This window comes from Amphiura filiformis, chromosome 7 (genome assembly GCF_039555335.1).
Source record: "Amphiura filiformis chromosome 7, Afil_fr2py, whole genome shotgun sequence".
Lineage (NCBI taxonomy): Eukaryota > Metazoa > Echinodermata > Ophiuroidea > Amphilepidida > Amphiuridae > Amphiura > Amphiura filiformis.
In genome coordinates, this window is record NC_092634.1 from 10,697,571 (window position 1) to 10,710,222 (window position 12,652).

The 12,652-nt window shown below is 37.4% G+C and overlaps 1 protein-coding gene across 2 annotated transcripts; it reads left to right on the top strand.

Moving 5' to 3' along the window:
• Nucleotides 1-245: 245 nt before the first annotated feature.
• Nucleotides 246-12,652, top strand: LOC140156738 (uncharacterized). Of its 2 annotated transcripts, none has more exons than XM_072179679.1 (4): nucleotides 246-326; nucleotides 9,054-9,671; nucleotides 9,973-10,076; nucleotides 11,111-12,652. In XM_072179679.1, exons 2-4 carry the CDS (start codon nucleotides 9,095-9,097, stop codon nucleotides 11,282-11,284), a joined length of 855 nt encoding a protein of 284 aa, XP_072035780.1. In that variant the 5' UTR covers nucleotides 246-326; nucleotides 9,054-9,094; the 3' UTR covers nucleotides 11,285-12,652. The 2 variants fall into 2 exon arrangements, with proteins under 2 accessions (XP_072035780.1, XP_072035781.1); XM_072179680.1 differs by having other exon boundaries at nucleotides 251-326; nucleotides 9,059-9,671.

Genomic DNA, 12,652 nt, shown 5'->3' on the forward strand with positions numbered 1-12,652 from the left:
TTACCCCAATTTACCCTAAAGGGGTCCCAAAAAATTTTCGCGATGAAATTTTTTTGCATCAGGCAGCAGCCCCCCCCCCCCCATAACAAGTGTTTGTGAACGGTCCCTAAGCTCATTTAGACTTAATACTGTAGGTCAAGTTGTCCGAAGGTCGAATTAGAAAAATGACATCCCTGTGGCGTGGTGCACCTGGTTGAAAAGGGAAATCAGTATTCAACAACAAAACAAATAATTTATTTTTACCACGGACGGTCGATCGGCCGCGCAATTCAAGTCTTGAAGTGTTCGATTAATGATTTACAGAAGCAGCATGTTTGTTTTTAAAGGTAGGAATAGGTGCATTTTTTGTACATGTATAATCTGTCCCAACGTATGCTACATGTACTAGGGTGAAGGAATGATTATGATGCTTGATTTCCTTTTATGTTTAAGCTTACCTCCTTGTTACGATGTCAAACCTGCAGAATTATGCAACCTTGTACATACAATGGCAATGCATGTATGCATGCAATATGTATAATTTGGTTCACCTCAAGTTTGGTAGTGACGTATGTGCGTATTTCGTTGGCCTTATAAAGCAGTGAATCGCGCGCGTCAAGTTAATCAGTATGTAAATTGTGTTCCCTGTCATGCCTGTACTTGCTGTAGGTTGATTCACATTGACGAGTTAGATTAACATGGTTAGTAAATAATAATAGACGCAGACGAAGTTACACAGACATTTAATACAGTTTCTAATCCTCGGACAGCCAAACGGCCGTCGTTTATTTTTCTAGCAAGACGTTGTTCTCATGTTCTGTACAAGTACTGACCAAGATCTGGGGAGAAAACTCCCCTTATATAGTTTTTGCCCGCATTCCTTTCCAGACCCGGGGGGGCCACTGGTCATTGACAAGGGGGTATCATGCATGGCCATGGAGTTTCAAAAAGCACCCTAAACAAGTATGTGCAACGACTGAGATTACACCCCTAAATAAGTATAACAAGTGTAAAGTCCTACCCTAAACAAGTATTTGCATTTTTTTTACCCCTTAGCAAGTAAAACATATTTTCGACACCCTAAGCAAGTAGGCCTAATACTACTTGAAGCTCCATTTTCATTGATTTCTTTAATATTAGTAAACTCAGAATGGCTCTGCTACCAGGGCAGAATATGGCTATTTTAAAATTACAAAATAAACGTTACATTATTTTAAGCAGATTTATAGTAGGCCTATCAGAGAGCCTAATATTAAGAGGGTATTAAATGAAAAGAAAATTTACAAAACTCTTAAGAAAAAACAACAATGAAGAAAATAAAATAGAGAAAAAGAAGTCAAGAAATGTTTTAATATCATTTTTGTAGGCCCTATTATTAAGTTTCGACAATTTATTCTCCATCCTCCAAATATTATTATAGACCTACAAGGCTACAAATCATGTTTCAAAGTGAGACAAAAATCATAAAATAGTGGTCAGATTTTTTTATGACCTAGGCCTTATTGCGAAAAGATGAAAAGTGCATATTAATGATTTATTTTTAAAGCTTAAAATGACAACAATTAAGGCCTATGTACTTCTGGAAGGAATCGGATGAATAATAGTGGTATTATTTCATAAGTTGAATAAAGTATTAGGATGAAAATAAGTCGGTAAATAGCGACTGAGATGCATGATGCTCAATCAGTTCATCCAAGACTTACAGGATTCGTGTATGACTGCAGAATTTGAAAAAAAAAAAAAAACGTATTTTAATTCTGCACCATATCCATCTTACCTTTTAATATTCATAAGATGTTTTCACATTTTATTCAAAAGTTTAAAATTTGTTTTTTAAATAAAATCAAGATCACTTATTGTGACAAAATTCTGACAAAAATCTGATGCGTTTGACGATAATAACATGTTTTTATTTATTTATTTTGTGGATAATAGGTCACAGGTCAAGTCAATCAGTCCTCTTCCATAGATATTGGTGGTTAAATAATTGTATACAACATGAAAATTAGCTTTAAAATCTTTATTTTTATCCATAAATACAAGATAGAAAATTCAAATAACAGTAAAAATATTTTAAAATGAAATGAGAAACTTTGGACTTTATAAAGGAGAATTGAAACTCTTAAAATCAGAGTATACACGTGCTGTGCATGTACAATGTACATGTACTGCATGTGTACATCACCATTGAATGTTGTAGGGTTGTGTAGCATTGAATGGGTTAATGGAAAAATATTAACAGGGCCAGCTGGGCGAAGTCGGCAATCTTTATGGACTTAAAGAAGAGACTAAACAGAGAACTACACAGTCAAGTCTAGGGATAAACATGAAGGACATGAAACTTATAAAGGACTGGAGTCTGGACGGACCCTAAATACGTAAATCTGTTGTGAAAAAGATACCCTTTTTCTCTAATTTCCATGTTTTTGACACCCTATTCACGATACGCACGTACAGTGCCTGATCGTGAAAAAGACCCTTTTACGTGATTTTTTGGCCACGCATGATACCCCCTTGTCAATGACCAGTGGCCCCTCGGTTTCCAGAACCTATTGTTCTGGTCAGGATGCGGTGTGAAATGTCTTGGGGCTTTTGGTATTTTTAGTAATTTTTCAGGGAAAATACAATAGAAATGAGGATCATGTTTTGACAACCCGATTGTGTTACAATCCAAACATGATCACAATAAGTACAAAGGGGATGAGCTAAGTCACGAGGCTGTGTTTGTATAACTGAATTCGTTTATACAAACACAACCTTGAGTAAATTAAAGAGAGTACTTATGGGGTAACTTCGGCAGGATAAGAGAAAATATGTTTACTTTAGCACTTAAAGATCCTGCCGATTGAGACTTAATGTCTGTTAAGTGATGGGTGTTGGTAGGTGTAACGGGATTTCCCCTCTATAAATAGCGTGTTTTTCCATTATTTTGCAAGCCAAATAATCACATGTTTTGCGGCTACATCAAGGTATTTTTTTTGTACCATACTTCAGTTATTTTTAGAAGTTCTGCATTGTATTGGGCGTGTATAGACGACGTTAATCAGGAAGCTGCTTCACCTTTGTGAAGATTCAGCAATCGCGGACGCTGATTGGTTAAAAGTCAGCTGATCCAAACTTTGGCATGGGTCTTGAGGTGCGCGGTTTGAGAAACTTGTCAGACTAGACTAGACCAGGGGACTGATGCAGGACGACGATGTGTGTGGACCGTGTTACGTGATGGATAGGCGAGTAGAAAGCGACGAGAGAAGACAATTTCGACAAATGGACAGATAATATTACTTTTGTATGTTTTTCTGGAGGAGTAAGACGAGAGTTTGGAAGAGATGGAGATTACCGTGACAATATTGACAGCAGCGAATGGACGATACAAATTTACCAAGTTGACGAGTTTTAATTGTGACGACATTCACTTCGTAGTATGAGAAAGATTCGCATTTTTTTGAATGGATATTATCGCCTGGATTGGAGTTATATCTTCAATGGAGTTTTGGCAGCTCATGACGCACGCAATGGACATGATATTTTCAAGTGATTTAGCGAAGACGCCATTTTCTTCCATCGCATGTATTTCTGCAATGGACATTTCGCAATTAAAAAGCTGGCCAGCAAAATGTCGGATTTATTCATTTCTTCGATAAGTGCACTCCGCGACAACGACAGACAAGCATGATCAACAGGCGACGACATCATGGACATTGTGTGTATGTTTTTAATGTGAGTTTATTATTTTGATATGCATATCTAAATGTAAACAAACAATTTGTGCTTCTTGTGGGGGGATGAGTAAAACAAATGTTTGCCAAATTGGGATGTGTTTTGTGCAATGATTTGGGTTGTATTTGTTTTGAACATTGTTTTGAGAGTCAAAATATCTGAAATTGGGTCAGAGTTCAGGTTTAGGTCATTGTTTGACAGGGATTTGGACAAAACCTTGTGGAAAGTAAATTGGGTTAAAATATTATGTTTTGTAAAACAAGCAGCACAGATGATTAGAAATTGACATGACATTTTGTGTACAGAAAGTCTAACTTTGTGTAAATAAATATTTGAAGCTATTTTATCATGTCGATTGACATTTTGTAGCTAAAGTATGGTGCGCCAAAAGCGTCATGATTGCGATTGTGAGCATGGTTCAGATATTGTGCACTTTGCGTAAAAGTAGGCCAGGTTAAAATAATATGTGACTTTAAATAACATGTAGTTGCATAATTTACCAGATTTGTGCATGCTAATTGCGTAATCATATTTCAGGTTTGGCTAAATGCTTTGTGTAGAGGTATATTAGTGCATCATTTGATTCAAGATTTGTAGGACTATAAAAATGTTTTGATAAAAATGTGTATTCATGCTTTGTAAATAACTTGTGTACAAGTAAGAAACCATGTTGTGTACTTTGGCAAAACACTTTGATAAATATAATTGTGTTTTTATAACTTGGTTATGGCAAGCCATTGTTGACAAAATTAGCATTGAAATTGATGATTATTGTGTGACAAAAATAGATCATTTTACATTAAGTGATAAATGATGCAGCCATTGTTGAAACCTTGTACTTGTGTTGTAGACTGTCAAGTTGAGTATTGGATAAAATTACACGGGATTTGTGTACCAACTCAAAAATGTGTGTTGATGAGTATTCAGGTTGTATTTCATAAAAGACACGTAGAGAACAGAAGAAACCCGAAGTAGAGATACTAGTAACACTGACGGGTGGCTACGGCGTATTACTGCTATACCGGAAAGTTTCACTGGCTTCTATTTAGGTCCATGCAGACTTCTCGTGCACTTTGAAGTCTGTAGTGGCCCTAATGTGTCATTGTTTAAAAAGCTTGTTTTTGTGTATAAAAAGATTGTCTTTCAAGTGGAAATCTGCGCAGTGGTGCAGAATGTGTTGATGTGGCTCCCAGCATCAGCTCCCGAAGGTTGTGCGCAACATAGATTTCCATGAGGACATTCGCTAAACATGTGTTCAGTGTGTAGGCGTAATATGGTTTCAAAAATAATGCTAGCAGTGTGCATTCATAATGGCATTTTTGTGAAATAATTGTAAATGTAATATTAATGTTGGCAATTGCGCTTTTGTGGTTTATGCATTTAGGAGTTGCAGATTAGGCGAGTTGTGAGAGAGCTTTTGTGAGAGTTTAGGGGCGGAGGTTTGAGGCGCTCAAATTGCGAGTTAACATTTGTGTACAATGTTAGAGTCGTGTATTGTTCAGGATTGTGTGAGATTAAAATAGTTGGAGAATTGGCGAGTTCAAGGTAAAAAGGTGCTCAGGTGATACCAGTAGAAGGAAATAGTGTACAGTTGTAATAAACAAATTGGATTCAGGAGTGAGGTAAAAATAAATTGTAAGGTTTGGCATTTGAAATAGTTTGTGCATGAAATTAATAGTGCAATAACCTTCCTTCCGCACATCTATGATCAGCTACTAACAGCGCCACCTACGTCAGCTACCAACAGGAAGCAACAGACGTCTAAGGTCAAAGCTGGTCATTCAATTTGAGAAAGTGCTGTGACACAGCACGAAACGTCATTGAGAGGTATGTCAACATCACCTATTTTACTGGATTTGTTTTAGAACAATTCAAATAAATTGCAATAACCTTTGTTTTTGTATTTACATGTGTCAGGTGCTTTGATGAATCCTTAAAAAAAGGTACCATGTATTACTTGTTATTGTATAAGATGCTTTGATGAAACTCAAAAAAAAAAGTATTCTTTGTTTATGTAAATTGTGAAACTTTATGTAAAATGATGTAATGCGTTTAATCATAACAAGGTATGGCAGGCCATTTGGGTCATAATGCAAAGTATGGTAAGCCATTTGCATCATAACAGCAGATAAAACACACTGTTGCTAATTGTTTAATTAAACAGCTGTGCATTGTAAAATCAAATCATTTCTTTCAGTCAGGTATGGTAAGCCATTAGTGACATAACTGATGTTGTTCATGTAGTAGATTAAGATGTATTCTGTAGAGTAAGAACTTTCAATAAAACTCGTTAACAAATAATAATGTTTATTGTTATTGTGTTTTTAAGCCTGACCAGGATTCCTTTGACGGATACCTCGGTGTGTTCTGCCACACCAACTTACCCTGATGGTGGCAGTATTTTTGTCCGCATAAATCTGTGCTTTATTTGAAACCAGCCTTCGCTACTTTATATTTTACCCTAAAAGGAGGGGTGGCGCTGCTCCAAAAATTGTGGCAAATCCGCTCGGCCATTCATTCAAAAATAGGGTCAGCCACCCAACCCCCGTTCCTTTTACAGTAGGTATTGTTGACATAAAACATGTTAACATATTAATAATATTTGGACAGTCACTCGTTATGGGATTAGCTACATGTAATAATACTATTTTGGTAGGTTTGTACCTCTTACATGTACACTCACGCGCACAAGAGCGATTTGTCGGCACGCTTGCGGCGCAATCGCGAAAAAGCATTGACGTCACTACAGAACTTGAAGTGAACCAAATTATAGTTGTGTAACACAGATCGAATTGGAGATTCTGTATCTGCTGGTTATTATAATAAACCCTTCATACACTCCAGCCAATCAGAATAGAGGCCGTCAGCCTTTTCCGCGGGATCCGCCATCTTGTGGGTACGGCCGTTCTGCTTGTCATGCGTTAGACATTACGCCCCCGAATACGCGGAAGTCGCAGCGCGTGACGCCCGGCACCTCTTCAGTCAAGCATCAACGCGGTGATCTTAGCAACGAGGCACCCCGTACCCACAAGATGGCGGCGTTGACGTCACAATGACTACCTCTATTGCAGAACTTTAGAAAAACATGCAGCTGTATTTGAATATTTGATTTTGACAATTTGAATGACATGTCATGACATGAATGATGAATAATGATGTTGATAAATTAAAATGTTAAGTGCTATCGCTATATATGTGTTAATAGTTTGAAGCTTCCACTTCCAGAGAGGTGCTGCACTCTTGCTCAGATTGAAGTGTGTGCCCTGAGGGTACATTTACACAAAATAGCTTTCCAAATTCCATAGACTTTACGTGCAAAATAAAATAGGGGTCATGTTTTAGGCCATAAGTCAAGTTACGTCCGTGTCCAACTTTGAAATATATTTGATATCATCTTAATCAGAACAAAATTCTGCATAACATATCTGAAAATGACACAGCATTTTAGGTCTACTTTTTGAGAAAATTTGTGTTCATGCACAGCCCTCGATTTAAGGATCTGAAGGGGCACGGCAACTTTTTTAGGGCAAGTTGAAAATTGCCTTGGATTTTCACTGAAAAGGCAAGGCAGCACTGCAGTCTGTAATATTTGAAGAGGGCATCATGGCAACTGTTGAAAATTTGAGAAGGGCACCGAGGCAATTTCTCAAAAGTGTAGAAAACACACACAAACATAGATAAATGATTTTATAATGAAGGGGCAGGGCTGGGGCACCGACAGCAACTTCATTAGAGGGCACAGCAAGTGACTGCCTTGGGTAAAGGACATATTTTGAGGGCATTACGGCAGTGGGGATGGGCACCCACGGCAAAATGCCATGGGTGCTGTGGGTTAATTCGAGGGCTGTTCATGCACACATAATGGTAAACGTCACTCAAATTTTTGCATTTTCTTTTCAAATTTGCAATGATCACATTCACAAGTTCTAGTAATCCACAATTTTCAGCACTAAAATTGTGAATTTTGATACAATGTTGGGACTATAGGCGTGACAAACTTTTACCGAAAATCGCTTCACAGGCGAATTCAAATCGAAGTTTTCCCAAAGTTAGTTATGGATGGCCCCGTTTACAATTCCGGGTCATCAACGCTAAACGCAACTATTACGTCTGACACAAATCTGTGTAAAAGACACAGTCAACTTGGTCAAGCGTTGGGTACGGCTTGTGCAAGAGATTGTATTTATATTTACAAAGACGACAAATATTTGCATTTTTCTTTCTTTTATTGTCACAAAGTGCCAAATAGTGGAAGTGTTAGTTCAATACCTTTAGAAAATATTTCTCTGTGATGACTCATGTTGATTTTGGCTACATATGTTGTATTTTCACTCAAAAGGGCAAGGCATAATAGCCAGAGGGGTTTCCAGTTGTCATTTGGATGCCCTGTTTTCAATTTGGACACCCTAGAATTCTGATTTTTATAATGTAGTGAATAGGAAGTGGACACCTAGATTTTATAGAATATGGTATTTTCGACCATTTTGGACAACCTAAAGACACCCCTCTGGATACTGCGGTTTTCCAATCTTTTCCGATTTTGATTTTAAAATAAGGTCTATTAATGAGTGACATACACTGGGCTTTAATGAGCATCAATCGCTTCTTTGACAGCCAGTCACATTTAATACCGGTACCTATTTACTCAAGATCTCCAGCTTCGAATTTGCACACAATAGTTATGCATCGATGCTAGAGTAACTGTCGTTGCTATCATTTTTTCAGTTGGACAGCGTTGACATTTGGAACTTAAATGAGTCACAGAAAAACAGTGGCATGATCGACAGGAATTATATAAATAAACATTAATTTTCCCCAGGTTCGCCGTCGCAAATAATATAGGAGACAAGGAGAAAAAGTGATCCCGTCTGGGAATTGAACCCAGGATCTCAGGTTTACGAGACCTATTCCTTAACAACTTGGCCACGGGAGCTTCATGATTAGGCTGATTGAAATTCAAACCCATAAGCGGTCACTTCAACTTATCTCCTCCCCGCAAATAGCCCATAGTAGCTAGAGCCGTAAATGTGAGAAATATGGGCTATTTGTGAGGAGAAGAGAAACATACTCTCATTTTTTTTTTTGTAAATGGAGATTTGACATAATTTAATTTTCTGGTCCATCTTGTATATTGTTTAGGATGTTATGTATACAGTATTATTTTGTATACCATACATGTAACAGTGCACAATCTGCAGATGTGCTTGGGTAGTGTGACTGCATAACTTTGTTGCACAGCCTTTTTGTGATTTGTTGTAAATTGAATTAATTTGTTAATTTGTTTTTGAAATCTATTTTAATAAAAAGCCTTTTGGAGGAAAGAATAACTGGTTTATTTTTTTGTTTCTTTTAATCAGAATAGTTAGCTGTTAAAGCAAGGAAGATTCCATTTTCAAGTATGGAAGATGCAGAGAATGAACCACGGTCATTATTGTCAGAAGTGATGCCCACCCCTATGCCCAAATCAACTCTTCCATGCAATATAGGTGATCCACTTTTGTCATTGACACCTGAAAAACCGACCAGACCACTTGGTACTACAAAACAGGGGTGTGTTAGAGTTGAAAGGCATTTACCAACAGGTGCATTGTCTAATGGAAGAATAAATGTAATCACAAATACGGCTACAGAACTTAGAAGCAACGTCAGCACACAAGATAATCAGGGAGTACAAGTACATGTAAACTGTGATATAACAAGAACGACAGCACGTGTGAAAGAGAATAATGCAAAAAGTAAAGGTAGCAAAAAATCTCAAAAATGTGTGAGGATTGAAGAGCCGTGTAGGCTAAAGGAACCACAGTGTCACACTACAGCTATTGTGGGCCAACATCTGGAGTCTTTGCAAAGAGAGGAATTTCATGGTGATGCAGCGGTGCTGAAGGTATTGGAGGAATCGCAGACTGTGAGGACGGCATTTGCAGAGAAGGTTGCGGAGGGAGTTAACAGGCCAATAGATGAGAGAAAATATTCAGGTAAGATTTGAGTGCAGGCTGAGAAAAAATAGAAAAATTAAAAATTAACTTTTCTGGCAACAAGATGGTAAACAATTAACACTAAATATTTTGAAATGGTGACCTATCAGATCAAAACAGCAGTTGTTGGAAACCTGTATTTAAATGTATGGAAAAAAAAAAAAGGAAGGAATTTGTGTATATTGTTTACAGAAATCAATATAATCTACATCTGACATCAATATGTGACATGTCATTTTAAAGCAAAAATAAAATGCAGTTCTTTTTAAAACAAGTCAACATTGTTTCCCATTTTTTGTAGGTTTGATAGCTATAGATGTACCTGTCAGAGAAACCATTGCTCAAGCTACTGAAGAAAAATTGGTCAGAGTGAAAGGGGCTCAAGGTGCTAAGAAAACTAGCAAGGTAAGAACAAACACCATTGTTTAAAAAAATATTGTTGGTTATGAACAATATCACACTGGCTGACTGATCACATGTAATCATGCCTGGTCTCGTAATGCAATGGAGATTGATTGGCGAATGAGGTGATGATGACATGATTCAATTAGCCAATCAGAACCAGACTTTATGTTTACCCATAAACTGCACCAAATCGGGCAGTGCGAATTTTTTTGCAAAATGCTGTAATTGGTCATGAGGGTGTGTTAGCATTGGTACATACATATACATACATACAACAGCATTTATATAACACAATTTCAAAGAAATGATCATTGCACTTTACAGAAAACGCTACTACTAAAGACTACAAAAAAACAAATATGCAAAAGAAACAACATCAGCAATGGTTAAAAAGATGGGTTTTCAGGCTACGTTTGAAAGTAGTAACTAGTTGTGTCTTAGCACACATTTGATTTGTTTTGTGATCTCACTTCACGGCACACTGAGAACTAGTGCTAATCCAAATTACATGTTTATTGGTAATTCAGTTCCCAATGCACAACATTGACAAGTGGTGCTCTATCCTTCCATCTTAGAAATAGAATTGTTCTGGCTTAGTTTAGGGTTGCGATATAGGGTAGTGTTTAGAGTGAGTTGAATGTTGTAAGGTTTTTTGGTATGGTGTAAGGATTAGTGTTTAGGGTAAGTGTGTTGGAGTAAAAGGAAAACATTTTAAAGTAATTCCTAATGGTAAAATTGTATATTATTTATCTGTATTTTTTTGCACTTGTTGCAGATTTTAGTACATACATGTATAGCATAAACATGGATGTGGGTTTGTGGGGTTCTGATTAGCTAATTGAATCACGTCATGAAATAACAGTGCTTCATTTGCTGAACAACCTGCATAGGATCAAGTTATTTAGTTCATTTTACAATCATAACTAGTGCATGAGCCAGTGCAAAAAGACCTTGCCAAGAACTTACAAAGTATTTTTGGCTGTAAATACATTGTTGTATGTAGAATATAATACTGTTATATTTTTACTTTGCAGATATCTGAGGGTCCTGTACCAGACATCTTAGATGTATTCAACCCTGATATGATAGTAGAACAACCCAGCTTTGATGTGCCTGGTGTACAGTCAAACAATATCCAACTACAGCAAGCACCTGCTGATATGGCATTCAATCTGTATAAACACATGAGATGCTGGCAGTCAACTTGATAGTTTATAATGGACTGATGTGTTGATGCACTTGTGTAAATTCAGTATTATGCATGGTTTACACCATCATCCGGCTAGATTAAGCACATACATGTAGGCCTACAGATGACAATCAGTTTTATACACAAACACAAGCTGCGGGATCCGTCTCCGACCAGTGAATGAATGTAGTGAACTTCGTGAAGTATAGGCTTTGAAAATCATGGACATTTTTTTATGAAAATCTATGAAAAAATCCAGCTTTGAACTGCCCAGGTTTGGTCAGTGTGTGGGTACATGACAATATACAGTTAGCTCTTACAACAGAGCTACACCACACAGTGACATCGCCCCGATATCTTCATAGTAGAAATCGCCATGGTAGGTTGAATCCACAGCCACCCATGACCATTTTATTCGGACCTTATGAGATGCATATTATTAGCGAAGTGACCTGAATAAGGCTACTGACATAGACGGGGTAATTGATTTCTCGCTCTGTGAGCAAGCTTGTATACGACATTGCGGTCAATGGTTTATACTCTCTCCACTTGAGTGAGTGCCGCTATAGCCTGCTGCGCGCTGTAGTCCATACAAGACCAACGCAATATAAAATTGAGAGTCTTGGTCAAATTTTGAGTTCAAAGCGCACGGCCAATTTTCAAAGCGCACGCTAACGACTATAATATCTGTTCAACACATATTTTCAAGTGTATGAGACCACATCTGGTTTTCTTGCGAAAAATTCATTTACGGGAGATATTCATCATTTTCTAACTCGGTATCCGAAGATTTTTGTCTGATATCAAAATCGTGCATAGCAATTCACGTGTATCGATCCTGTGTATTCATTTTAATGTCACTGCTGCACCAAATAATTATTAGCCAGGCGATGTCGGTGTGCACCAGGCATCTGACAAGCCCATGCTGATGGTATTCAACCTGTATTAAGTACATGAGATGCTGACTATCTATGTGACCATTCATGAATAAGTAGATGGAGTTAGTTAGTTCAGTATTTACAAGCCCAGTGATTGTGTACATGAATGTACAAGGGTATTCTTAGTCAATGGGTGTGGTCTAGCTTGTAAAATGTAAGCAATAAATAGGTTCCTGGGTGGAGTCTGAGGCGTTACAGAACTCATATGACAAGGCCCCTGGCAAGGCGCTCGTAGGTAGCGTGTTGTAGGTGTACCTACTACCTAGTGCATAATACGAGCACGTGATCGCAGTATGAACAACTGAAGTTGTAAAGTTTTGTTCATTTATAAAATATTAGACCTTCCTAACCGCTAAGATGTGATCAAGGATTGTAAAAACAGAATTCCTAATCCTATCGATTGGCAAATCTGGCTATATATCACTTAATTATCACAATTTACAAAATAA